Source organism: Suillus subalutaceus (genome assembly GCF_016647625.1).
Source record: "Suillus subalutaceus strain FC151 chromosome Unknown DFJ58scaffold_135, whole genome shotgun sequence".
Lineage (NCBI taxonomy): Eukaryota > Fungi > Basidiomycota > Agaricomycetes > Boletales > Suillaceae > Suillus > Suillus subalutaceus.
Genome location: NW_024540384.1, coordinates 1 through 26,597, shown reverse-complemented (window position 1 = coordinate 26,597; position 26,597 = coordinate 1). Strand labels below are relative to the sequence as shown.

Sequence of the window (26,597 nt, the reverse complement as noted above, 5' to 3'; positions counted from 1 at the left end):
AACACCCACTGATCGTCGCACCTCCATGCATACTCCCGCATGATAGTGACGTGCTCTACGTTCACACTGTACACCTCGTCCTTCACCAAGTCCGCTAATCAAGCGTTCGCAGCAGCAGAGAGCGGCGACAGCGACCAGGCGATGAACAAACATTTGGAATTCTTGAAGAAGTTTGAGTCTAACTTTAATCACTGGTGAACGCCCCATCGTCTGCGTGCGGTATTTAGAAAGTGAGATTCTGACGCTGCTTGTCTCTAGGTTTAAGGTAATGTTGTTTCATTCACGCGGTTACCACATTCCCGGCTGTCAATTATTTTGTCAAGTTTCATTTTGACTGCGTACAGTACTACGCATCAAGTGAATGTGTCGCTGCTTCCCCTTGTGGTGCGGTTGAGTAGCATCAAGGCGATCTCATAGCATCAGCCATGTCGATGAGAAGTGGGGGTCCTGGTAAGTGATAGAGAACGACGCCCAAAAATTTGGTTAGGTTTTATGCAACAACTCAGTACTCAGAGGTGGCTGTCAGAAGCAGAATTCTCAATGAATGCACCGAGATCGATCATAACGGTCAACTGCTGCGTTAGGGCGAGGTCACTGGTTGTGAGCTGTATGATCGTCACCTTCCGGATCATCAGTTTTGCGATCAGGTACACGGTATGCATAGGATTACTAGCAGGTTGCAAACTATCAGGGAGGACGATGTTTGGACACAGGAATATCAATGTTTGTAGGTCAGCATCAGAAGAACGTAATGCACCTGGGAATCGTTAATTCCGGGAGTTGAACGTTGAAAGTCCGGCCGGATAGGTACTACTATGGGGATCTCGAACGTTTCAACTCTTACGATAGGCCACCTCAGGTCGTACACGATTTGACGAAGACTTACTCAAGTTGGGTCTCACTATTGGCCTTCATGCATTTGCCTGCCCGCCTATAGTATGGCTTGGCACCCTTATTTGCAACGAGGTGAGCGGTTCAGACTGTCGAGTCGAGGAGCTGAGTACTTAAATTGAACAGCCTATTGTAGCCCTGGGAAGATTGAATGTTCAACTGACGAGTCCACTCATTCCTTCATATTCACACAGGTGTCATAGAAAGATCCTGCAGGAGATCACTTGACGTCGAACTTGTGCTCAAGGTGTGCTTCAATCGGTCCGTCTTGAGTTTGAACGTTATGGTGACGAGCATCAGTGGTCCCTTACTCGTACGAAGACAACGATGCGCGACGACCGCAATGCTGTTATCAGAGTACATCTTCCACAAGACGGTCTTACTCTCATCGGATGACACGTGATGCGTGACGAATCAGGAGTACGAAACGTCGTGGCTGTGCAGATTGATTACCCTCAGAGTCAGTTGTGGCTGAAGCTTACACGATTCTTTGTGCGTCTTGAAGCTGAGGTAGCTCAAGGGTTGCCAGATTCTTCCTCCTCCAAATTGGTTAGTTGGAGGCCATGTGAGCGGAAGTTCGCGGCCCGTTACCTCTAGTGTTCCCAAGTCGCTGTCAAGAATGTCTTTAAGTACGGTTGTTCTGTGTCTTCTTTGTCCTCATCCACACGACTGACGGTCATGCGACAGCTTAGGACAGCTTCTCCGTAACCGAATGACTGTCTTGATCGGCTATCCGTGAAACACCGACAAATCCGCGATCGTGTTCTGTTGAACAATAAAAGCTCTGTATACAACGAGGGTGACTTCTGAGCCCACTTGCCGTGGACCCTCTATAACTTGTGACGTTCTAGCTGACAGTGGAGTGCGACCACCGACTGTCTCTGAAACCTGGAAATAGGGGAAATACATCTTAATCAAAGATGACAGCATTAACAACGGGTGCAATTCTGACTGTCACCCTGACTCTTGTGTCGTGCGCGAAAGCCTCGGCGAGCGATTCTAACCTTACCGTGCCTCCTGGAGCAGTGGTACGTCAGAGATCGTGATTCCGCAATGCTGTACCTAACGTCCATTTGCAGTACATTAATCCTCTAATGTACGATGTTGTGGGAGCCGACTACACAGAATGGCGCAACTTATCCACTGTTGGCTTTAACCCCACCAACACCACACCTCCATTCATTCAGGTCTTTGACCCTTCGTTCCTCAATATCACCGGACCATCCGCTACCATTCGCTCAATTGTTTCGAATCCCGGCTTTGCTTTTGCTCACGAAGCACCCATTTACGTCCCAGACCTCAACGCAGTCTTCTTTTCAAGCAACGATGGTGGTCCACTCGGGTACAACGGCTGGTACAACAACAGCGTTGTTAGCATGCTCAATATGACAGAAGTCGACATGGCGCTGGCTTCTACAACGGGAGATGTTAATATACAAATTCAAACGGTGGGTTGCTTCCGCTGAGTCTAGGCACAGATCGTTGATCTCGACTGTCTTGGTTCTCAGCTCAACCTTCCGGACACTGTCCAAATGGTAAACGGGGGGACAGGTCCGTACAAGGGAGATCTTTTGTTCGTCACTTCCGGTCGCGCTTTGCTTCCTCCTTCTATTGTGCGCGTCAATCCCAGCCCTCCCTACAATGCCACTGTTCTTCTGGACAACTTCTTGGGCAGACAGTTTAACTCGCTCAATGATGTCAAAAATCTCCCTGGCACGGACATCATGTTTTTCACTGATCCAACGTAAGCAGATCATCGAAAAATGACGTTTACAATATTTACTATGGTTTTCCCAGCTATGGGTGGCTTGACAGCTTCCGTCCTGAACCAATGCTACCATCGCAAGTATACCGCTTTGATCCATCCACTGGGCAGGTCAGAGTTGTCGCCGACCAGTTTGTGCTTCCGAATGGTATCGCATTCACCTCCGACGGCAAAAGTGCATTCGTGTAAGTTTTCAATACTTGTATCGCCTTTCGGTCCGCGGACGAAGTAATGACGTATCAGCACCGACACTGGTTCTTTTGAAGGCAATTTCGGAACGAATCAGACCCTCCCGGCCACGATGTGAGTTCATTGCATCAATCATAATTGCAATGGGATTCTAAAGCAAAACATATAGCTACAAGTTCGACGTTGATCCACAGACGCAGGCGTTCACAAACCGCAGAGTGTTCGCCTACTCTGATTCCGGTATTCCCGATGGCATTCAGCTTGATGCCACGGGAAACGTTTTTTCAGGTTGTGGCGAGGGTATCCACGTTTGGAATGCTGAAGGGACGCTCATTGGGAAGTTCTATCTTAACAGCACCGCAGCTGAGATGATCTTCACGAAGTCTGGTCTCGTTATTTTAGACGCGGAGACGATATATCTGGCAAATATCCAAGCTCAGGGATTGGATCTTGCCACATTGTAGAATCGCTGCGTAACCGCCCTAACGTGTTACATACAACTATCTGTATAGCATAGCACATGTTCAGTGTGAGAGAAGTTAACAGTGCGCTCTGCATATGATGCATCTCACACCCCATTAGAGTGTCTCCAGGCGTACTCCTACATGATAGTGACGTGCTCTACGTTCGAACTGTACGCCCCCTTCACCAAGTCCGCCGATCAAGCGCTCGCAGCAGCAGAGAGCAGCAACGGCGACCAGGCGATGAACAAACGCTGGGACTCAATTCCTGAAGAAGGTTGAGTCTAACTTTAATCACTAGTGAGCGCCCCATCGTCTGCGTGCGGTATTTAGAAAGTGAGATTCTGACGCTGCATGTCTTTAGGTTTAAGGTGATGTTGTTTCATTCACGCGGTTACCGCATTCCCGGCTGACAATTTTTTGTACAAGTTTCAGCTGGACTACGTGCAGTACTACGCGTCGAGTGAGAATGCCAGTGTGTCATTGCTTCCTCTTGTGGTGCGGTTGAGTAGCATCAAGGCGATGTCATAGCATCAGTCATATCGATGAGAAGTGGGGTCCTGGTGAGTGACAGAGAACGACGCCCAAAAATTCGGTTAGGTTTATGGCTTTGTTAGGTCTGTCGTTATTGCATTTTGTTCTTCTAGCCATGCGTGATATATATGTCGCTACATGCTATTACTTAGGAACACCTAGCCTCCTGTAGTAAGACCATTCGAGAGAAGATAGTTGTTCCTTGATATGACTCGGACGAGAGCCAGCTAGCACTGAGCAGGCTACGATTGACATACCGTATAATTTAAACAGGCACTGAGAGCACTTGAGGCGACAACACACGAGTTGGGAAATGTAATGCGCAATGGTAACAATAACGCTGAGTCTAATATATGTCTACAGTTAAGTCACAAAGAGTGAGACAGCCGGGATCGTATTACAACGTGTCAGAAACCAAGCAATCAGATAAAATCAAGATATGTATGTAGATATACAAGGAAGTAACTTTGTGGGCGAGGCTGCGGCGATGCCAGAACCTAGTACGATGGATGACTCTCACAAAAAACAAGACATATAGCTATAACTCACCTGCATAGAACCTGGCGTCAAGTTCAGTAGTTTTGTGAAGTCATAGCTGGAGTCATGGACCCCAAGTTCCTCCGAGCTGGCGCTTCCCTTCATCCCTCTTCCTGTAGTTTGTGAACTCGTAGCTAGAGTCATCAACTCCAAGTTCCTGCGAGGTGCGCCTCCCCTCACTCCTCTTGTAGCTGGCAAAGTCATAGACCTTGTCATTGACGCCAATTTCCTCCGAGCCGCGCTTCTTGTAATTAGTGAAGTCATAGACCTTGTCATTGACACCAATTTCCTCCGAGTCGCGCTTCTTGTAATCAGTGAAATCATAGACCTTGTCATTGACGCCAATTTCCTCCGAGTCGCGCTTCTTATAACTGGTGAAGTCATAGAGCTTGTCATTGACGTCAAGACCCTCCGAGTCGCGCTTCTTATAACTGGCGAAGTCATAGAGCTTGTCGTTGACATCAAGACCCTCCGAGTCGCGCTTCTTGTAACTGGCGAAGTCGTAGAGCTTGTCATTGACGCCAATTTCCTCCGAGTCGCGCTTCTTGTAACTGGCGAAGTCATAGAGCTTGTCATTGACATCAAGACCCTCCGAGTCGCGCTTCTTGTAACTGGCGAAGTCATAGAGCTTGTCGTTGACATCAAGACCCTCCGAGTCGCGCTTCTTGTAACTGGCGAAGTCATAGAGCTTGTCATTGACGTCAAGACCCTCCGAGTCACGCTTCTTGTAACTGGCGAAGTCATAGAGCTTGTCATTGACGCCAATTTCCTCCGAGTCACGCTTCTTGTAACTGGCGAAGTCATAGAGCTTATCATTGACGTCAAGACCCTCCGAGTCACGTTTCTTGTAACTGGCGAAGTCATAGAGCTTGTCATTGACGTCAAGACCCTCCGAGTCGCGCTTCTTGACATCTAGCAGCTTGTCAACCTCAGCATGATGATGAGTTATGAATACTCACTGGAACGTTTCGCAATGCCAGCGGCTCCTTGTGTGGGGTATGCTGTAGCAAGAACCACGATGGATGCGAGCACGCTGAAGACAATAGAAAGCTTCATGTTTGAGTTAAGAGGTGCGACTGGGTGACTTTGTCGATGTATTACATTGCAATTTTCGAGAGCACTTTATACCTTTTCGTAGGTCCGCTCATGACTCAGGTCACCTGAATTGGCTGAAGCCTTATTCACCTAGAACTTTTGCAAGGGATTGTTTCAAGTGGACGGCCGCGACCTGTGACAGTAGTAAGATTGAGCGGTCAGTCTCATTGAGATATTACTCACTACGCCCACATTGATCCTAACGAGGCAAGACCATCAAGCCCGAAGGGCTGAATTCGCATCTCCGGATGGGTCCACTACATGTGCAGTCCTGTCACGAGTTGAAAGTGATATGTAAGAGGGACATTGAACACCCCTGCATCAGAGGACAGCCGCAGACATCATCCGAACCATTGCCGATATATGATTATAGGACAGGTTTTCGTTATAATTGGACTATATCAAGTTATAAAAAGCCATGTATAAGCGCTTGAACCTCATCGACATCGATGCATCGGCAAACGTTTACTGCAATCACCGCTAAGGCTGTATTTCGCATTTGCAAAATTCGGAGACTACGAACCGCCGCAGTCGGGAATATCGTAACACATCATTGGCTGCCAAAAATATACATCGGTTACCTGATGTCGATCTTGCCATATTGGGACTAGTCGATACTAACGTCTGCTACCTAGTACGCCTGATTTTTGACTGTACGGTACCCATGAGGTAGTAATGGGGACCCGTGCCGTCCAATGCACTAGTATTAACCACGTACAAGTTCTTTCAAATCCTTTCCATGCATCGGCACGCGTTCCAGGCCTGAACAAAGTCAGCGTCAACTAGCACTACACTAACGGCGATCATATGGTGGCGGTCCTCAGGCTGTCAGCATGCACCTCACTCCTCCTAGTTGTCATCAGTACCCTCAATGATATTTCAGCTCTTGCTGCGGCACATCACATCAAGGTATTAAACACAGGTCTTGATGGCACACAATTGCAACGAGGTTCGGTTCCAGGATGATCCAGTTTCTGGTTGCAGGGATAAACACCGGGTCCTCTGTAAACGCGGAGAATTGTGCCTTTAATCTGACTGGAATGGGAAACTCTACACGACGCATGTGGAGGAGCGGCTTAAGAGAAGTTTCGTTCCGACCGCCCCGGCATCTAAGTCAGCTGATCCAGACTCGAAACTATTGCGGGTGGCCGGTGACCCATGGAAGTAAATTATAGCCGTGTCAGTCTTGATACTAATTGAAATTTCCTATTATTGTTCTTGGGCGCGACTCAAATGCATCAACACTTAAGACCTGGACGGAAATTGAGCACTGATAAATAACCAGCACCTAAAAATACCTTTAAGAATTGACCAGTACAATGTTAGAGAATAAACATCATATCCCAGTGACCAAAACGATGGTTCCTATAATATTTATATTCCTACTACTTGGTTTTAGATTTGTTCATGATTGAAGCTTCAAGTGAGCTTACATGACGTATATAGATGGCCAAATATATCATTCGTTCGTTCCTATGCCATTAATGTACTACTAACAATACATTAATTCGACTAAGCCCTTAAGAGCGTGCGTCAGCGCTGCACGACATGACGGAGTGGACACGAACCGCCGGAAATTAGATTAGATGGTTCATCGGATAGAAGGGTAAGGGGGAGGTTAACCCTACCTTCGAAGCGAGTAACCTCGGATTTATCGATATGAACAGCGTGCTTGTCAGCCCAATTTTCTCGTAGTTCCTGCATTGATGGTGGGTATTGAAATTGGGGTATGGGATATCGTGTCCCTGGATCGAGTCACATGTTATTATCGTCACATCGGCCACTACATATGATATCATTTCAATACAAAGATCTATGAGGTATACGATAAGCAGGAGATGCACCAATAAGAGTATATGTACCAAGATGCATGCGGACTACTTCAGGCTTGTCCTGGAACGAAATATTTGTGGGTCCATAGTACTCGAGCCACGAGGCTTCACGAAATAAATTCTACAAAACGTGAGGCAAGAACGACTTTCGGTGTAGTATAGCTTACCAGACAACGGAGTTGAGGGCTTACATTTGCTGGAGCTGTAATGGATTAATAACCATACCGTTCGATGTGGTCTGTCCATCTGCATCACCAACTGATTTCTCCTCATTATCGTCGTCAAAAGTATCAACAGAAAGTACTGTGAAGAATCTCTGATATTGACTCTTGGGCAACTCTGTTTGCTGAACTCGGGGATAGTTTGGAACACGCGAGGGTACTAGATGCGATACATATCCTGAAAAATATTTAGGAGTGTATTAATTTTGAATATGTCCCCAGTCGACTGTGTTTCAGGTATATTAGGTTATTGTACAGCAGCTCCGCCAGTGCAAGAGTCACATGCACCAGCGGAGCGCTGGAAGGGAGGTAGTATTCGATGTGGAACTGGCCCGGGGTGATCGGAGAAGTGCGTGGAACTCGGAGAAGCCTAAGATCGATTTGATCGAAAGAAGTCCAGGAAACGGCGTCGACGTTCGTGGACATATGGAGATACTCCATCTATGATCTGTGTCTGGAGGCAATCGTGGATCGCGCGTGACACACCGCCGACACAGTTGCAAAGTTAGCAAATGTACCTTACTTCGGGGTATAGAATACCAAACTTGTTTGCTGTCATGCAACGGCCTTGGTGGTGATAGCGAGAACTACAGGAAATGTTTGCTTGTTGAAGCAAATAGTTTTTGGGATATAATCCCTAAAGTGAGAAAGCGGCATTGGAAAGAAGAGGGTACCGGCTTGGAGGCATCTGTATGAGCAATGTTGTGGGTATCCGCATGAGCAACATTGCGGGTATCTGCGTGAGCAAAATGTCTGTGACCCCCACGTTAGCCTACTAATAAGAGGTGATAGACCCGGGCCTCCGCACCACTAAGTCGAGGGTGTTATAGTATTTCCAGGCTAGATTCAATACTGGTGCAATATCTCTGCCTGCCATCGGCCTCGAGACGAACCAGACGATGTTATCTGGCAAGATCAGATCAAACATCCACCGAATTGTATGCAAAAGTAAAGCTGGACAAAGAGTCAAGCGATATATAACTATGGGCAGATTGGCACCGAAGGATAACTTAGTTTAATGCATTGTCACTACAGGGCGTTGTGGAATACTTGCAATCCCGGGCCACTGCAGATGAAGTCAATCGATCAAGCCGTGAACTGCTTCATCGCATGAGAATCATGACAACATTACTCACTCAATGCTGCACCCAAGCACATCTTTTGTAAGAATCCTGAGATGTATTTGAGTCGATACTGGTACTACATAGTAGGTGGTCAGACCGGTCATAACTGAGACTCACCGAGTCACCGTGGATCCCAGCGTTCGCGAGACCTCCGACTTCCGATTATCGATAGGACGATTCTTCACAGCTTTCTCGCGCCTGCGCACGACTATGTGTTATGTAATTTATGAACCAACTATCACGTGCTTTGTGCATCTATTGCGTCCGAATCTGCAACTAGCATGGTTGTTCTAAAATTAGTATGAGCCCTCTCACTTCACGGACGCGTCCAGGAGGCCGCAAGAAGAACCTTGGTTCGTCTGCAAAAGAGTACAGCAAGGTACGAGTCTCCCGGTTGCCTGTCATGTATACTTATTATGACATGCAGACGATCGACCATTCAGATCACAGACACTATCATTTCTGTTCGCAGAACAGACAACGGAGCGACGACATCTACGAAGATGCAGATGTTCGCTTGCGCTCATCACGGCAAAAGTGCGTTGACCTCGATGAGTTGCGTACTAAAGTATTGATGACATGCAGGCTACGAGCCGTTATGTATCGCTGAGACTTCGTTCATTCGTTCGCGCACCATTGAACTCACGCGTCGGCGCATCTGCTTCGATACAGGCTAAGACAAAGGGGAAGGCAAAGGAAGATGTGTTGGACAATCTTCTCGTAGATATACAAGAGGCTTTGATTGTAGAGGATCTCCTCTATGTTCTGATGGTATGTTTTCGCGAGTTGTCGTCATGTTCGAGGTGTATGGCCGTTTTGTGGTATCAGCTGGAACATCCTGCGGACCTTCTTTGTGTCAGATGTTCGATCACCACCTATTCATCACCTTTCCTTCATTTCAGTTCATATTCAGTCTACAATTTCAACAATGACCGGAGCTTTGGTGTTCCTGCTTAACCTCATAATTGTTTTTACTTATTTTCGTGCCTCTGCCTTGTGCTTCACCTCGTTCTCACCTGAACCTAGGACATCGAGGAACATATATTTCCCATTATCCTGAACACTCGCCAGAAGATGACGACCCACTGAAGGGAATACATCTTGTTGTGTCCTTTCCCCTAGGTTTGTCTTACAGCTCAAGGGAGATCGTTCTCGATCATACTTTTTACAGATTCGTCCCTTCGAGACCTAACAGAACGGCTAGTGCTATCTCCTCTTTTGTAGAGAGCCGCAGCCACCTCGATTTTGGGCTTGTCCTTGCACTCTGCGCTGCTATCTGGGCATGCTCGAGGTCAATTCCCCCCATGGCTCAGGCGTCGTCTTACTTACCCCTTGAAAGGACTACAAAAAGTATATATTAGGTATGTGCGTGAAACCTTTGAGCTGCCGTCCTTGCTCATCCCAAACAAGCAATCAATGTCCTTACACTCGACTACAACGTGATATTCCCGCTTTCGCTCGTCATCTCTCGCAAAACGATTTTGCGTTACCAGCTCCTCTTCCGTTTTCTCTTACTTCTCAAGCATGCAGAACAGTCACTCGCATCGATGTGGATAGAACAGAAGACAAGTCCCTGGCGGCGTCCTGTACCAAACCACCCTGAGTTCGAGTAGTGACGACTGCGGGTTGCGCTCCTGAGAGTTCGCATACTCGCTTTCGTTCGGCAAATACTAACTTTTACGGCATTCGGGGTTCTTGAACCTAACTGACGGGGGCTGGAGGCGAAATTGGCTAAGGTAACCACCGTAGACCAGCTTCTGAGGGATCACGTGGACTTTCTGGACACGTACCTGAAAGAATGCATATTAACGAGTGCCAAACTGCTGTAAGTGTGCAAGCTCGGACCCAAACACCCACTGATCGTCGCACCTCTAGGCGTACTCCCGCATGATAGTGACGTGCTCTACATTCGCACCGTACACCTCCTTCACCAAGTCCGCCAATTAAGCGCTCGCAGCAGCGGAGAGCGGTGACGGCCATCAGGCGATGAACAAACGCTGGGAATTTCTGAAGAAGTTTGAGTTGAGCTTTAATCACTGGTAAGCACCCCATCGTCTGCGTATGGTATTTGGAAAGTGAGATTCTGACGCTGCTTGTCTCTAGGTTTAATGCAATGTTTTATTCACGCGGTTACCGCATTCCCGACTGACAATTATTTTGTACAAGTTTCATCTAGACTGCGTACAGTACTACGCATCGAGTGAATGTGTCGCTGCTTCCTCTTATGGTGCGGTTGAGTGGCATCAAGGCGATATCATAGCATGAGCTGCATCGATGTGAAGTGGGGGGCCCTGGTGATTGACAGAGAACGACGCCCAAAAATTCGTTTAGGTTTATTGCTTTCTCAGGTCTGTCGTTGTTGCATTTTGTTCTTCTAGCCACGCGCAATATATATGTTATCTCATGCTATTACTTAGGATGTGAGGAACAACGTAGTCTCCCGTAGTAAGACCATTCAAAAGAAGACAGTTGTTCCTTGATAATATGCCTCGGATGAGAGCCAGCTAGCACTGAGCAGGCTACAATTGACATACCATCTCTCTTGTTTCGAACAGGAACTGAGAGCACTTAAGGTGACAGCACACGAGTTGGAAAATGCAACATACAATGTCACCAGATGATAGCTTTGTGGCAAGAACACTGGATCATAGGTTTATAGTTAAGTCACAAAGAGTGAGACAACTGGGATGGTATTACATAGGCACGCAACATGTCGGAAGCTAAGCAGTTAGAAAAGAGATGTGTATATGTATAGGGAAGTAACGTGTAGGTGAGGCTGCGGCGATGCCAGACTTAGTGCGATGGATGACTCTCACAAAAAATAAGATATACAGCTACAACTCATGTGTGTAAAACATAGCGTCACTGCTGTGGGAATTGTCCGTACTCTGCGTAGATATAGTTGTTGTCATTGACGTCAAGTTCATCGGGGTCGCGCTTCTCGATATCTAGCAGCAAGTTACGCTTGTCAACCTCCGCATGGTGATGAGCTATGAATACTCACTGGAACGTTTCACAATGCCAGTGGCTCCTTGCGTGGGGTACGCTGTAGCGAGAACCATGATGGATGTGAGCACGCTGAAGACAAGAGAAAGCTTCATGGTTGAGTTAAGAGGTGCGAGTGATACTTTGTCGATGTATTACATTAGAATCTTCAAGAGGACTTTATACCTTTTCGTACTAAGTGCACAGGTCTCCTGTGTCGGAAATCACCATAGATGCCTTGCAATACTTCCGAATTGAGATATCATGTACCCGTATTAATATTGCATCCGCAATGCCAAGGAACTATGGTATATTCTTAGATCATTCCAAGGAAGTCCCGCGAACCTTGGCTGACGGGCACAGTCAGGATTTCCTGCAAGATGTTCTTTGATTCGTGCAGTCAGTTCAATCATTGTCCCATCTCTGGGTAGCGGAAGAGCGCTGGCGATGGTAACGAGGTCGTCCTTGCGATCGTATGATGATAGCGAGCTGTCGAATATCTTCGTTTTGATATCTTCCTCAATGCGCGAGAGCCGAACATCGTTTTCGGCTTTGTTCTGGGCTGCGACTTGTACAATGAAATTAGCACTGCAGGAACTCGAAATATACATGATCATACCTTGAGTACTTGGTTACCCTTGCAGCTACTGTAATATTATTGTAGGTGCCATTTGTGACACCCACGAGTGCAGCCTGGATCCTGGACTCATAATCGGGGTCTGTAGACGCCACCAGCTTGCCTGACGGCCCATAGCATGGCGATTGAGCCCAGCTCAGTGCTCGCTACTTGCTCATGGATTGCGGGAGCTGCAATGAAACGCACTGTTAGATTTAATGTCCGACATCGGCAGCCACGGCAGGTGACACCGATCCATGATTTTTGCTGCTATCACACTGAAAACACGATCTCCAGATTCTCCACCATTTCTCCACGGATCTGTTTCGTTTCACTTGGAATATGCTAGTATAATATGTAGAGCATGCTCAGTGAAGTAACTAAGCAATTGCTTTAAAATTGAGTGCTGTGGACAAAAATCACGAAATATTAGTGTACCGTAGGGGATCATAGTATAGTCATTCTGAATCTTTATTTATTTTTCTTTCCCGAACGCTCTGAATACGTCGGAACGAAAGGTTGAGTCAAGACGGAAATTTACTCACGTGCGCCAGTTCGTGCTCAGCGTATGATATGTGTTGTCTTGTGCAAGCTTTCCTCTCGTGAATCTCTCTCCGTTGAGAAGTGTCTGCCTTTGAGACTAGATGTCTACCCGAGATGGTTCCACTACCGTGACAGTGAGGAAATGAGCAAAATTTGCCGGCCCTCTTGGATAATGCCCTAGTTGAGTGTGTTTCTCGTATCTCTGTTTGGCGAGGAAGATCAAAAATGGACCATGTGTGTTGAGTGCTATCTCAGGCTCACTTCATCGCTACCCAACAACGAGTGATGCGATCGAGTAAAGACGAAATACAAACACTAGTGCTTTCTCGTTCCGCGATTGTTTCAGAAGGTAGCCAGCTACTCGTGCCTCGTTTGGCAAGATACTTCAGCGATTTGTACGCAAAAAAGGTTTTTGTTGCTCTGCCGAAAATCCGTTGGTCTGCTCTTCTACTTACAGAATTAGTTCAAGCCTCGAGTATACTATATGGTCGAGTAGGTTCAAGTGATTGTTTTTCTTGGTAGCTTCTTTGTCTTGGCTCGAAACTGTATAAATGACCTACGTTGTTGTCTTGCAGTATTTGAAAATGTATTTTATCTCAGTGTCGTCTTCAAGTTGCGGAGTCGGGGATTGGCGCTCGCGCCGCTACGATCTAATGAGATCAACTGAAAAAGTTGGTTCTACTTTTTCTACCGTGATTTTGCGCTTGAAGTCGTGCGAAAAGTGGTGCATAAGTGGGATCAAAAGTGATCTCGTGATTTCCCGGTGGCCTAGCGTTGAGCAAGCTAACTGTCTGTCTCATTTTAAACAGGAACTGAGAGCACTTGAGATGACAACACGCGGGGCTCGTTGGAAAATGCAAGCCGCGATGTCACCAGATGATAGCTTAGTAGCAAGAACACCAAATCTATATTTAAGTGAGACAACTAGGATTGTACTACTACATAGGTACGCAACATGTCAGAAACCAAGCAATCAGATAAGAGAGTCAAGATATATAGATCTACAGGGCAGTAACTTGTGGGCAAGGCTGCGGCGATGCCAGACCTAGTACGATGGATGACTCTCACAAAAAATAAGACATACAGCTATAACTCACCTGTACAGAACCTGGCGTCAAGTTCAGTAGTTGCTGAACACATAGCTGGTGTCATTGACCCCAAGTTGCTCTGAGCTACGCTTCCCTTCGTCTCTCTTCCTGTAGTTGAGGAACTCATAGCTGGTGTCATTGACCCCAAGTTCCCCTGAGCTGCGCTTCCCTTCGTCCCTCTTCCTGTAGTTGAGGAACTCATAGCTGGTGTCATTGACCCCAAGTTGCTCTGAGCTGCGCTTCCCTTCGTCCCTCTTCCTGTAGTTGAGGAACTCATAGCCGGAGTCATTAACCCCAAGTTCTTCAGAGCTGCGCTTCTCTTCGTCCCTCTTCCTGTAGTTGAGGAACTGATAGTCGGAGTCATCGACTCCAAGTTCTTCCGAGCTGCGCTTCCCTTCGTCCCTCTTCCTGTAGTTGAGGAAATTATAGCCGATGTCATCGATCCCAAGTTCCTCCGAGCTGCGCTTCCCTTCATCCCTCTTCCTGTAGTTGAGGAACTGATAGTCGGAGTCATCGACCCCAAGCTCCTCCGAGCTGCGCTTCCCTTCGTCCCTCTTCCTGTAGTTGAGGAACTGATAGTCGGAGTCATCGACCCCAAGTTCCTCCGAGCTACGCTTCCCTTCGTCCCTCTTCTTGTAGTTGAGGAACTGATAGTCGGAGTCATCGACCCCAAGTTCCTCCGAGCTGCGCTTCCCTTCGTCCCTCTTCCTGTAGTCGACGAACTGATAGTCGGAGTCGTCGACCCCAAGTTCGCGCTTCTTGTAACTGGTGAACTGATAGTCTTCGTCATTGACGTCAATCCCCTCCGAGTCACGCTTCTCGACATCTAGCAGCAAGTCACGCTTGTCAACCTCCGCATCATGATGAGTTATGAATACTCACTGGAACGTTTCGCGATGCCAGCGGCTCCTTGTGTGGGGTACGCTGTAGCAAGAACAACGATGGATGCGAGCACGGTGAAGACAAGAGAAAGCTTCATATTGAGTTAGTACTAAGAGGTGCGACTGGTACTTTGTTGATGTATTACATTGGAATCTTCAAGAGAGCTTTATACCTTTTCGTAGGTCCACTTGTGACTCAGGTCACCTGAATTTGCTAGAGCCTTATCCACACAGAACTTTTGCAAGGGATCGTTCTAAGTGGACGGTCGCAACCTGTGACAGTGCCATAGTAATATTCAGTTGTCAGTCTCATTGAGAAATTACCCACTACGCCCACATTGATCCTAACGAGGCAAGACCATGAGGCCCGGCAAATTCTCATCTCAAGATGGGTTCATTGCATGGGCAGTCCTGTCACGCGAGACAGTGATATGTACTAGTAGGAGGGACAACACCCCTGTATCAGAGATTCAGAGGACAGCCGCAGATATCATCACATACTAGATTATAACATAGGACAGGTTTTCGTCATATTGGAATATAGTGTTATAAAAAGCCATGTATAAGCAGCGGAAAACTACTGAGGCTGTATCTCGCATTTGCAAAATTCGAAGACCAGAACGGTTCGCCGCAGTCGGGAACATCATTGGTTGCCAAAAATACACAAATGAACAATTCTATCTCCAGAGTCCAGTTACTAGTACTATGCCGATCTTGCCATATTGGGACGAGTCGAAACTAAATACGAAAACGTCTGCTACCTAGTAAACCTGATTTTTGACTCTACGGTACCTATGAGGTAGTGATCGCGATCCGTACTGTCCACGTTGATGCGCTATTATCAACTACACACGAGTTCTTTCATATCCTTTCCACTCATGGGCATGCGTTTCAGGGCTGAACAAAGTCAGCGTCAACTACTACACTAACGGCGGTCAGGTGGTGGCGTCCCTGTCAACATACACTTCACTCTTCCCAGTCGTTATCAGCGCCCTCAATGATTGATATTTCACTCTTGCTGCGGAATATCACATCAAGGTTCTAAACACAGGTCTTGATGACAAATAATTGCGGTTCAAGAATAATCTAGTTTCTGGTTGCATGGGCAAATCCTCTGCAAGCGCGGAGAACTGTGGATTTAATCTGATTGGAATGGAGAACTCGACACGAACATGTGGAAGAGCAACTTAAAAGAAGTTTCGTTCCGACCGCCTCGGCATGAGCAAAATCTGTCTAGGTCAGCTCCATAGTAATTGATGGTGACTCGACACCGACTCAAAGCAAATTCTACAAAACGGGAGGCAGGAACGACATACCAAACTTGTTTGCTATCATGCAACGGCCTGAGTAGTGGTAGCGATAACAACAGGAAATGCTTGCTTTATTGAAGCAAATGTTTTTTGGGGTGGACTCCTCAAAAGGGCGATCCGGCCCCACGGCAGGAGGAGTGAGGGCGATGCAGTCAAGTGAACCTCAAATCCAAAATTGTAGGCGCCACAGAATGACACTTCAAGGTGAGAAAGCGGCATTAGAAACAAGGGTACCAGCTTGGAGGCATCTGTATGAGCAAAACATCTGTAACTCCCACGTTAGCCTAATAATAAGAGGTGATAGACCTAGGCCTCCGTACCACTAAGTCGAGGGGTTATAGTATTTCCAGGCTAGGTGCAATACTAGTGCAATATCTCTGCCTGCCATCGGTGAGACGATGTTTTTCCTACATTTAACTGGCAAGATCAGATCGAAAACCCACCGAATTGTATGCCAAGTAAAGCTGGACGAAGTGATACATAAGCAATGCTAGGCAGATTGGTGTCGAAGGAAAACTTAGTAGTAGTACAATGCATTCAAGTTGTCACTACAGGGCGTTGTAGAATACTTGCAATCCACTGCAGATCAATCGATCAAGCCTTGAGCTGCTTCATCATGAGAATCATGACAACATCACTCACTTAATGCTGCACTCAAGCACATGATCTTTTGTAAGAATCCTGAGATGTATCTGAGTCAATACTGGTACTAGTAGTAGGTGGCCACTGGCATAATTGGCATTACAGACTCACCCCAGTGTTCGTGAGACCTACGACTTCCGATAGGACGACTCGCAGTTCACACGACCATATTTTAATTTTTCAACCAGCTATCACGTGTCTTGTGCATCTATCGCGTCCGAATTTGCAACTTGTCCGATTACAGCTATTTTCATATAGGGAAACGCACGGGTACGGGTAACACCGCGGTTCTATGCTGACGGGTTTGGAGGGTACGGGTACGGAGTAGGATAGTCGTACCCTTGAGCATACCGTGGCCATTCACCGCGGGTTGACGGTGTTTGGGCGGGTATAATATACCAAATCGGGAACCAGGCGCGCGACAGCCATTGAACACCGTGTTTGATTCTCTGTTTTTCCTTCCTCTGAGAGCTTGAGGATCACAAGTGAATGCTATACTGATTTCTGTCATGTCTTTTGTACCCCCGTGAATCATTCTAGCAATTTATTGAGCTGACACTTCGTTGCAGAGAAGCTCGAGTCACTACCATAAAGCCAAGGCAAAAGAAGCATATCACCCTGCAGTTGTGTCGGCTATGCAGCTTGCAAAGAACAAGATGGATCGCTACTGGAAGATTACAGATCTCTCCAACGTATACCGCATTGCCATGGGTCAGCCTTTCAAACTTTCATTGACATCATTGATTAATCATCTTCATAAAGTCCTACATCCTGGCTTGAAGCTCGAGTACTTCCGTGAGCATTCCTGGGAGAAAGAATGGATTGACATTGCCGAGAAGCTCGTTCGCGAAGAGTTTATTGATAAATACGAGAAATCTGCCGAGATTACTGATGACATTGAAGCAGACACAGTCCGTATGCAACATTTAATTTTGCACTGACACTGACAACTATCCAGAACGAGGATGACTTTGGTGACTACTCACTTGGTTCCATGTCTCGTACTACTAGTAGCGAGTTGGATGAGTTTCTTCGATTACCAACTGTGAAAACCAAGGACCCACTCGCATGGTGGCAAAACAACTGCCGTGCTTATCCAATGCTGCATCGGATGGCACTCGACTATCTCTCTGTCCCAGGTATGTCTCCTTCGAATCCTCTTTCAATCAATCAATACTTATTATCTTGCTCAGCAACATCAACTGCGGTTGAACGTGTCTTCTCGCAGGGCCGGCAGCTCCTTCATTTTACTCGCAACCGACTCGCACCATCAACAATTCGTGCCTTTCTCTGCCTCGGAGCGTGGGGCAGAAGTGATCTTCTGGTGATGGAGGACCTTTTAGCCGCTGTCAGGACTCAAAAACGGAAGCGAAATGAAGTCGAAGCAGAGGAGAATGACAAGGAAAAGTAGTACTATTTTATTTCATTGTTGTTAATACTTAATACACTCTTCTTGGTAATGTACCCCGCGGTGTTTTCCATAAACCGCGACATTGACGGGTCGGTGTGTACCCGTACCCGTGAAGGGTACGGTGTTGGCGGGTGCGGGTGCGGTGTCAACTTTCCGACCCTCGGTGTTACCCGTGCGGTACCCTATTTTCATATCGATAGACCAAAATCCAGAAAACTCACTTAGCCGCTTTTATTTATTATTGGAGCGACACCAAACAAAGGCGCTCATGCTAGCTACTTTTGTAAGTCGCGTAAGTCGTCATCATTACTTGGGGAGTACTAGTACAACGACTGCCGACCGTCATCATCATGCACGGAAACCGTCGACATATATATCGTTTTCAACGGAGACGAAGAGACGATCTCGCTCAAGTACCAGAGAAACCAAGTGGAGCCTCATATGCATCTGATGACGAGCATGACTTACCTTTGACAAACATTGTAGTGTCTTGCACGACGAGGGCTTCGTTGCTTGACCATGGTGGTTACTAGTAGCATAGTACCAATCATCACCATGTGCAGCTGGTCGCAGATGTGCGTTCGCGCCGTGATTCCAGGGTCTCGTCAGAGCATTTGTACCGCCCCGCACAAGCCCCACAAGGTCAACGACTTACCATAAAAGTAGCCAGTCTAAGCGCCTCTGTTTGGTGAAGCTCCAATGATAAATAAAAGCGGCTAAGTGAGTTTTCTGGATTCTGGTCTATCGATATGAAAATAGCTGTAATATGGACCTTTCCACTCCACAAACGCGCTCAGGAGGCCGCAAGATGAACGTTGAACCTTGGTTTGTCTGCAAAAGAGTACAGGTACGGGTCTCCTTACCTGTCATGTATACTTATCATGTCATGCAGACGATCGACTATTCAGATCACAGGTACTATCGCTTCTGTTCGCAGAAATCATGCAGACTATGTCCGTACCCGCTATACCCGTGCTATACCTTGAAATTTAGGTATACGGAACTCTTCTAACTGCAGCGGGGGTGCCCTATGTTGAGATGCTCCGAGTATGGACAACTACGGGTCTTCTCGAAGAGCCATACGAGGAGCTGTGTCAAAGAGAGCAAGTTCATTCATTAAGGGCATTTTGGAAGCGGATTACATGGACGAGTATTAGGATATGTGGTGAGCTTTGTATCTAAGATGGTGGGGTGAATGTGTACTGATGTCGGGGTAGCTTCGTGATGGCTCGACCCTTTCGTCGAAGCGCCAACATACAGGTGTTCATCCGCCACATACTGCTGTAAGTCGATTACCCGGTGGCGCTTATATACCGCCCCTTCTGGAGCGTAGGAAACACAATTTTGCTGGCCTTGACGTGATACGTGAATGTGGGATCGGACTGCAACCTAATCGGAAGGATAAAATTCGCTGTTCATGGAAGATGAAAGTGCGTTTTCTTCGTTGGGTTAGTCCCTGTGTTTTTTTAAAAAATTCGTGGGCATTTTTAGGCTTTACAAATTTATTGAAGACGCGTATACAAATGCGAATCGCACTCTCTTACGTCTCCTGCTGCAAGATCAATAGCTTGTACCGCGGCTCTGCTCTCTCCAGCGTTATTTATTTCTGCCCTCCTCATGCTTCCACTTAGACCTTGCCCACACAGAGCTGAAAAAGCACGCAAAGTGTGTCAGTATCGTTAAGCTACAGAGTTTGCTCGATCTTGCACTTACAGGGGAAGACGTCGTGTTCCGCGAAGATGTGCGAGCTAGCATCGCGAGCAGCGGATTGTATGATTGGTTACTCAAAGTCATTAGCGAGATCGGCGGTGAGAAAGGCGATGGCGTGCCAGATGAAGCAACAAAGAAGGATCGCGACCGGGAGAAGGATGACAAGAGGCATATGTTAGGTATGTGCGTAAAGCTTTTGCGCCTACCGTCCTTACTCATTCCAAACAAGCGATCGATGCCCTTACACTCGACTACAACGTGAAATTCCCGCTTTCGCTCGTCATCTCTCGCAAAACGATTTTGCGTTGCCAGCTCCTCTTCCATTTTCTCTGACGTCTCAAGTACGTAGAACAGTCGCTCGCATTGATGTGGATAGAACAGAAGACAAGTCCCTGGCGGCGTCCTGTGCCAAACTATCCCGAGTTCGGGCAGTGGCGACTGCGAGTTGCGCTCCTTATACTCGCATTCGTTCCGCAAATCCTGGCTTTCATGACATTCGACGTTCTTGAACATAACTGGCGGACACTAGAGACGAAATTGGCTAAGGTGACCACCGTAGACCAACTTCTAAGGGATCACGTAGACTTTCTGGATACATGCCTGAAAGAATGCATGTTGACGAGTACCACACTGCTGAGGGTATGTGTGCGACCTCAGACCCAAACACCCACTGATCGTCGCACCTCCAGGCGTACTCCCGCATGATAGTGACATGCTTTACGCTTGCACTGCGCACCTCCTCCTTCTCCCAGTCCGCCAATCACGCGCTCGCAGCAGTAGAGAGCGGCGACGGCGACCAGGCGATGAACAAACGTTGGGAATTCCTGAAGATGTTTGAGTCTAACTTTAGCCACTGGTGAGCGCCCCATCGTCTGCGTGCGGTATCTGAGATTCTGACACTGCTTGTCTCCAGGTTTAAAGTTATTTATTTTCATTCACGCGGTCACCGCATTCCCGGCTGACATTTTTTCGTAGCAAGTTTCACCTGGACTGCGTGCAGTACTACGCGTCGAGTGAGAATGTGTCGTTGTTTCCTATTGCGGTGCGGTTGAGTAGCATCAAGGCAATGTCACAGCATGAGCTGCATCGATGAGGAGCAGGGGTCCTGGTGAGCGACAGAGAACGACGCCCAAAAATTCGGTTAGGTTAATTGCTCTTTCAGTTCTATTGTCATTGTATTTTGTTCTTCTAGTCATGCGCGATGTATATGTTGCTACATGCTATTACTTAGGATGTGAGGAACACGTAGTCTCCCGTAGTAAGACCATTCAAGAGAAGATACTTAGTGGAGTCCTTGATATGACTTGGACGAGAGCCAGCTAGCACTGAGCAAACTACAGTTGACATACCGTCTCTCTCGTTTTAAACAGGAACTAAGAGCACTTAATGTGACAACACGCGAGGCCCGTTGGAAAATGCAGGACGCGACGTCACCACACGATAACTTAGCGGCAAGAACGCTGGGCCTATAGGTCTATAGTTAAAGTCACAGAGAGTGAGACAATTGGGATTGTATAGAGTACATTGGCACGCAACATGTCAGAAACGATCAGGTAAGGGAATCGAGATAGATGTACAGGCAAGTAACTTGTAGGTAAGGTTGCGGCGATGCCAGACCTAATACGATGTCCGGATGACTCTCACGAAAAAGTAAGTTATACAGACTTGGGTAGAACCTGGCGTCAAGTTCAGTAGTCCTTGAAGGTATACTTCTTGTCATCGACGTCAAGTCCCTCCGAGTCACGCTTCCCCTCATCCCTCTTGTAGTCCTTGAAGGTATACTTCTTGTCATCGACGTCAAGTCCCTCCGAGTCGCGCTTCCTGTAATCCTTGAAGGTATACTTTTTGTCATCGACGTCAAGTCCCTCTGAGTCACGCCTCCCCTCGTCCCTCTTGTAGTCCTTGAAAGTATACTTTTTGTCATCGACGTCAAGTCCCTCCGAGTCACGCTTCCTGTAGTCCTTGAAAGTATACTTTTTGTCATCGACGTCAAGTCCCTCCGAGTCGCGCTTCCTGTAGTCCTTGAAGGTATACTTTTTATCATCGACGTCAAGTCCCTCTGAGTCACGCTTCCCCTCATCCCTCTTGTAGTCCTTGAAGGTATATTTTTTGTCATCAACATCAAGTCCCTCCGAGTCGCGCTTCCTGTAGTCCTTGAAGGTATACTTTTTGTCATCGACATCAAGTCCCTCCGAGTCGCGCTTCCTGTAGTCCTTGAAGGTGTATTTTTTGTCATCGACGTCAAGTCCCTCAGAGTCGCGCTTCCTGTAGTCCTTGAAGGTATATTTTTTGTCATCGACGTCAAGTCCCTCAGAGTCGCGCTTCTCGACATCTAGCAGCAAGTCGCGCTTGTCAACTTCCGCATAATGACGAGTTATGGATACTCACCAGAACGTTTCGCGATGCCAGTGGCTCCTTCTGTGGGGTACGCTGTGGCAAGAACCACGATAGATGCGAGCACGCTGAAGACAAGAGAAAGCTTCATGTTTGAGTTAAGAGGTGCGACTGGTACTTGTCAATGCATTACATTGGAATCTTCAAGAGACTTTATACCTTTTCGTTACGAGGTCCGCTCCTAACTCTGATAGGTCACCTGAAGCCTTATCATACACCCAGAACCTTTGCAAGGGATTGTTCTAAGAGGACGGTCGCGGTAAGATTCAGCCGTCAGTCTCATTGAAAAATCACTTAGCGCCCACATTAATCCTAACGGGGCAAGACTATCAAGCCCGAGTTCTCATTTCCGGATGGCTCCAACGCATGAGCAGGTCCTGTGAAGCGAGAAGACATGTAAGAGGCACAACTGCCCCTGGTACATCAGAGAGATATAATCATATATGACGATATGTGATTATACATAGAAGAGGTTTGGCCAAACCGGTTTTCGTTATACCAGAATATAAAGTTATTTAAAGCCATGGATAAAACATGCCATCAGAAAACATGAACGTAACTCGAACCCGAACCGCGGCAGTCGGGAATGCCGCAACACCATTGGCTGCCAAAAATACACATCAACATCAGATGATCATGTCTATTAATATTCCAGTTACGTAGTAGGCCGATCCTGCTAAATTAGGACCGAGTCGACGAAAAACATACGTAGTGAGCCTGATTTTTGACTGTACGATACCCACGAGGTAGTGATCTCGATCCGTACCGTCAAATACACTAGTATCAACCGCGTACGAGTTCTCTGGAGTCATTTCCACACATCGGCACGTTTCAGGGCTGAACAAAGTCGGCCGCGGCGTCGACTAACGTCAGGTGGTGTCGGCCATGCACCTCACTCTTCCCGGTCGTTATCAGTACCATCAATGATTGATATTTCACTCTTTCTGTGGCATATCACATCAAGTTCTTAAACACAGGTCTTGATGATAAACAATTGCAGCGAGGTTCGGTTCCAGGTTCCAGTTTCTGATTGCAGGGGTACATCCTCTGTAAACGCGGAGAATTGTACCTTTACAGCTATTTTCATATCGATGGACTAGAATCCAGAAAACTCACTTAGCCGCTTTTATTATTGGAGCGACACCAAGTCACTCAAACAGAGGCGCTTGGGCTAGCTACTTTTTACGGTAAGTCGTTGACCTTACTTGTGGGGCTTGTGCGGGGCGGTACAAATGCTCTGACGAGACCTTGGAATCACGGCGCGCACGCACATCCGCGACCAGCCGCACATGGTGATGTGGTACTATGCTACCAGTACGTAGGTAACCACCATGGTCAAACAACAAAGCTCTCGCGATGCAAGACACCACAATCATGGTGTTGTCAAAGGTAAGTCGTGCTCGTCATCACATGAGGCTCCACTTAGTTTCTCTGGCACTTGAGCGAGATCGTCTCTTCGTCTCCGTTAAATATATATATATGTGTATGTCGACGGTTTCCGTGCATGATGATGACGGTCAGCAGTCGTTGTACAAGTACCCAATGATGACGACTTACGCGACGTACAAAAATAGCTAGCATGAGCGCCTTTGTTTGGTGTCGCTCTAATATTAAACAAAAGCGGCTAAGTGAGTTTTCTGGATTCTGATCTATCGATATGAAAATAGCTGTAACTACCGCTCTTTCTGGAATGGGGAACTCGATACGAAGCATGTGGAGGAGCAACTTGGAAGAATTTTCGTTCCGACCTCTATGAGGGGACTTAGCAAAAACTTAGCAAAGGTTCGCGTGGTCTCCGATATCCCCGAAAAGGATTATCCGTCACGTTACCCTGTGAATCCGCTCAGCATCCAGATTTTACCACTCCGGCTTGCCTCGGGCTGGTCACCAGTCTAGGCCCTAGGGTGCCCTATGTCGAGATGCTCTGAGTATGGACGACTACCGGTCGTCTCGAAGACCCATACGAGGAGTCGTGTGTCAAGGAGAGCAAGTTCATCAGTAAGGACATTTTAGAAGTGGATTCACTTGGATATACGGTGAGCTTTATCTGAGAGAATGGGGTGAATGTGTACTGATGTCTGGGTAGCTTCGTGATGGCTCGACCCTTTCTTCGAAGCGCCAGCATACAGGTGTTCCTCCGCCACGTACTGCTGTAGGTCGATTACCCGGCGGCGCCTATGAAACACAAGTTTTTATTTTGCAGGGAAGTATCTTGATGTGACGCGTGAATATGGGATCGAGGTGCAACCCCATCAGAAGATAAAATTCACTATCCATGGAAGATGAAATGTGTGTTTCTTCGTTGGGTTTAGTCCCCGCGTCCCCGAAATTTTTCATGGGCATTTTGGGGCTTTACAATTTCATCGAAGACGCATACACACACGTGAGTCGCACTCTCTTACGTCTCCTGCTGCGGGATCAAACGCTCGTATCTCGGCTCTGCTCTCTCAAGTATTCTGGGCCTCCTCATCCTTCCTCACCACCTCTTAGACCTTGCCCACAGAGCTGAAGAAGCACGCAAAAGGTGTTAGTATCGTTAAGCTACAGAGTCTGCTCGACCTTGCACTTACAGGGGAAGATGCCGTGTTCCGCGAAGATGTGCGATTTAGAATCGCGAGCAGGATTGTATGAATGGTCGCTCAAAGACATGTCTACGTTCGCACTGTACACCTCCTTCACCAAGTCCGCCAATTAAGCGCTCGCAGCGGCAGAAAGCGGCAACGGCGACCAGGTGATGAACAAACGCTGGGAATTCCTGAAGAAGTTTGAGTCTAGCTTTGACCACTGGTGAGCGCCCCGTTGTCTGCGTGTGGTATTTGAGATTCTGCCGCTGCTTGTCTCCGGGTTTAAGGTGATGTTGTTTCATTCACGCGGTTACTGCTGACAAGTTTCATTTGGACTGCGTGCATTACTACGCGTCGAGTGAGAACGTTTCGCTGCTTCCTCTTGTGGTGGGGTTGAGTAGCATCAGGAGAAGGCGGGGCCTGGTGAATGACAGAGGACGACGCCTAAAAATTATGTTGCGTTTATTGCTTTCTCAGTTCTATCGTCATTGCATTATTTTTCTAGCCATGCGCGATACATGTCTTCCTATAGGCTACCACTTAGGACTTGACGAACACGTAATCTCTTGTAGTAAGACCATTCAAGAGAGGATAGTGTTCCTCGGTATGACTCGGACGAGAGCCAGCTAGCACTGAGCAAGCTACAATTGATATACCGTCTGTCTCATGTTAAACAGGAACTGAGAGCACTTAAAGTGACAACACGCGAGACTCGTTGGAAAATGTAGAACGCGATGGCACCAAATGATAGCTTGGTAACGAGAACGCTAGGTCTATAATTAAAACAAAGAGCGAGACAAACAGGATTGTATTACATTACATAGGCACCCAACATGTCAGAAACTAAGCCAGATAAAGGAGTTAACATATGTAGATATACAGGGGGTAACTTGTTGGTGAGGCTGCGGCGATGCCAGACCTAGTACGATGGATGACTGTCAAAAAAATCAGACATACAATACAGCCATAACTCACCTGTGTAGAGCCTGGCGTCAGGTTCAGTACTCTATGAACTCATAGTCTTCGTCAAAGACGTCAAGTCCCTCCGTGGCGCGCTTCCCCTCATCTCTCTTCTTGTACTCCTCGAAGATATATTCCTTGTCAAAGACGTCAATTTCCGCCGAGGAGCGCTTGTACTCATCGAAGAAATAGTCTTCATCAAAGACGCCAATTTCCTCCGAGGTGCGCTTCCCTTCTTCCCTCTTCTTGTAGTCTATGAACTGATAGTCTTCGTCAAAGACGCCAATTTCCTCCGAGGCGCGCTTCTCTTCTTCCCTCTTCTTGTAGTCTATGAACTGATAGTCTTCGTCAAAGACGCCAATTTCCTCCGAGGCGCGCTTGTAGTTTACGAACTCATAGATTTCGTCGTGGACGCCAAGTTCCGCCGAGTCGCGCTTGCGCTTGTAGTTTACGAATTCATAGTCTTCGTCAAAGACACCAAGTCCCTCCGTGTCGCGCTTCTCGACGTCTAGCAGCAAGTTACGCTTGTCAACCTCCTCATGGTGATGAATTATGAATACTCACTGGAACGTTTTGCGATTCCTTGCGTGGGGTACGCTGTAACAAGAACCGCGATGGATGCAAGCGTGGTGAAGACAAGAGAAAGCTTCATGATCATGATGTTTGAGTTAAGAGATGCGACTGGTACTTTGTCGATGCATTACATTGAAATCATCAAGAGGACTTTATACCTTTTCGTTACGAGGTCCGCTCATGAGTCTGACAGGTCACTAGGATTGGCTGAAGCGGCAAGCCTTATCCACCGAGAAAGTTTGCAAGGGATGGTCCTCAGGGACGGTCACAG

The 26,597-nt window shown here is 47.3% G+C and overlaps 11 protein-coding genes across 11 annotated transcripts; 6 read left to right on the top strand and 5 right to left on the bottom strand.

The window, feature by feature from the left end:
* The first annotated feature begins 1 nt into the window (after position 1).
* Positions 2–379, top strand: DFJ58DRAFT_92144 (uncharacterized protein). The gene is made up of 2 exons (XM_041395615.1): positions 2–194; positions 259–379. The coding sequence occupies exons 1-2, from the start codon at positions 40–42 to the stop codon at positions 332–334; spliced, it is 231 nt and encodes a 76-aa protein (XP_041239031.1). The 5' UTR covers positions 2–39; the 3' UTR covers positions 335–379.
* A 1,069-nt stretch (positions 380–1,448) lies between these two features.
* Positions 1,449–3,410, top strand: DFJ58DRAFT_810548 (uncharacterized protein). The gene is made up of 8 exons (XM_041391424.1): positions 1,449–1,520; positions 1,579–1,690; positions 1,743–1,919; positions 1,971–2,339; positions 2,400–2,635; positions 2,689–2,841; positions 2,900–2,959; positions 3,015–3,410. Exons 3-8 carry the CDS (start codon positions 1,812–1,814, stop codon positions 3,307–3,309), a joined length of 1,221 nt encoding a protein of 406 aa, XP_041239030.1. The 5' UTR covers positions 1,449–1,520; positions 1,579–1,690; positions 1,743–1,811; the 3' UTR covers positions 3,310–3,410.
* A 1,031-nt stretch (positions 3,411–4,441) lies between these two features.
* On the bottom strand, positions 4,442–5,440 carry DFJ58DRAFT_748745 (uncharacterized protein; the record flags this gene model as incomplete). Its single annotated transcript, XM_041387614.1, has 2 exons — positions 5,337–5,440; positions 4,442–5,289 (listed from the first exon to the last, which is right to left on the bottom strand). The coding sequence occupies exons 1-2, from the start codon at positions 5,431–5,433 to the stop codon at positions 4,442–4,444; spliced, it is 945 nt and encodes a 314-aa protein (XP_041239029.1). The 5' UTR covers positions 5,434–5,440.
* Positions 5,441–8,950: 3,510 nt separating this feature from the next.
* Positions 8,951–10,169, top strand: DFJ58DRAFT_748744 (uncharacterized protein; the record flags this gene model as incomplete). Its single annotated transcript, XM_041387613.1, has 6 exons — positions 8,951–9,028; positions 9,077–9,186; positions 9,243–9,420; positions 9,676–9,771; positions 9,821–10,010; positions 10,060–10,169. 4 exons carry the CDS (start codon positions 8,951–8,953, stop codon positions 9,736–9,738), a joined length of 429 nt encoding a protein of 142 aa, XP_041239028.1. The 3' UTR covers positions 9,739–9,771; positions 9,821–10,010; positions 10,060–10,169.
* Positions 10,094–11,026, top strand: DFJ58DRAFT_810541 (uncharacterized protein). The gene is made up of 6 exons (XM_041391423.1): positions 10,094–10,258; positions 10,289–10,340; positions 10,371–10,461; positions 10,544–10,583; positions 10,617–10,688; positions 10,837–11,026. The coding sequence occupies exons 1-6, from the start codon at positions 10,197–10,199 to the stop codon at positions 10,907–10,909; spliced, it is 390 nt and encodes a 129-aa protein (XP_041239027.1). The 5' UTR covers positions 10,094–10,196; the 3' UTR covers positions 10,910–11,026.
* Positions 11,027–11,291: 265 nt separating this feature from the next.
* DFJ58DRAFT_916738 (uncharacterized protein) lies at positions 11,292–12,509 on the bottom strand (the record flags this gene model as incomplete). Its single annotated transcript, XM_041395494.1, has 5 exons — positions 11,292–11,597; positions 11,654–11,727; positions 11,980–12,222; positions 12,254–12,374; positions 12,458–12,509. The coding sequence occupies 5 exons, from the start codon at positions 12,507–12,509 to the stop codon at positions 11,512–11,514; spliced, it is 576 nt and encodes a 191-aa protein (XP_041239026.1). The 3' UTR covers positions 11,292–11,511.
* Positions 12,510–13,735: 1,226 nt separating this feature from the next.
* DFJ58DRAFT_916737 (uncharacterized protein) lies at positions 13,736–14,860 on the bottom strand (the record flags this gene model as incomplete). Its single annotated transcript, XM_041395493.1, has 3 exons — positions 13,736–13,838; positions 13,891–14,707; positions 14,764–14,860. The coding sequence occupies 2 exons, from the start codon at positions 14,858–14,860 to the stop codon at positions 13,914–13,916; spliced, it is 891 nt and encodes a 296-aa protein (XP_041239025.1). The 3' UTR covers positions 13,736–13,838; positions 13,891–13,913.
* Positions 14,861–19,751: 4,891 nt separating this feature from the next.
* DFJ58DRAFT_810516 (uncharacterized protein) lies at positions 19,752–20,959 on the top strand. The gene is made up of 4 exons (XM_041391422.1): positions 19,752–20,014; positions 20,065–20,474; positions 20,525–20,691; positions 20,749–20,959. The coding sequence occupies exons 2-4, from the start codon at positions 20,202–20,204 to the stop codon at positions 20,795–20,797; spliced, it is 489 nt and encodes a 162-aa protein (XP_041239024.1). The 5' UTR covers positions 19,752–20,014; positions 20,065–20,201; the 3' UTR covers positions 20,798–20,959.
* A 564-nt stretch (positions 20,960–21,523) lies between these two features.
* Positions 21,524–22,507, bottom strand: DFJ58DRAFT_748741 (uncharacterized protein; the record flags this gene model as incomplete). The annotated part of the gene is made up of 2 exons (XM_041387612.1): positions 22,224–22,507; positions 21,524–22,167 (listed from the first exon to the last, which is right to left on the bottom strand). Exons 1-2 carry the CDS (start codon positions 22,318–22,320, stop codon positions 21,524–21,526), a joined length of 741 nt encoding a protein of 246 aa, XP_041239023.1. The 5' UTR covers positions 22,321–22,507.
* Positions 22,508–23,560: 1,053 nt separating this feature from the next.
* DFJ58DRAFT_748740 (uncharacterized protein) lies at positions 23,561–24,813 on the top strand (the record flags this gene model as incomplete). The annotated part of the gene is made up of 4 exons (XM_041387611.1): positions 23,561–23,618; positions 24,186–24,265; positions 24,316–24,612; positions 24,733–24,813. The coding sequence occupies 3 exons, from the start codon at positions 23,561–23,563 to the stop codon at positions 24,448–24,450; spliced, it is 273 nt and encodes a 90-aa protein (XP_041239022.1). The 3' UTR covers positions 24,451–24,612; positions 24,733–24,813.
* Positions 24,814–25,659: 846 nt separating this feature from the next.
* Positions 25,660–26,546, bottom strand: DFJ58DRAFT_748739 (uncharacterized protein). The gene is made up of 3 exons (XM_041387610.1): positions 26,318–26,546; positions 25,769–26,261; positions 25,660–25,712 (listed from the first exon to the last, which is right to left on the bottom strand). Exons 1-2 carry the CDS (start codon positions 26,409–26,411, stop codon positions 25,792–25,794), a joined length of 564 nt encoding a protein of 187 aa, XP_041239021.1. The 5' UTR covers positions 26,412–26,546; the 3' UTR covers positions 25,660–25,712; positions 25,769–25,791.
* Positions 26,547–26,597: the final 51 nt, after the last annotated feature.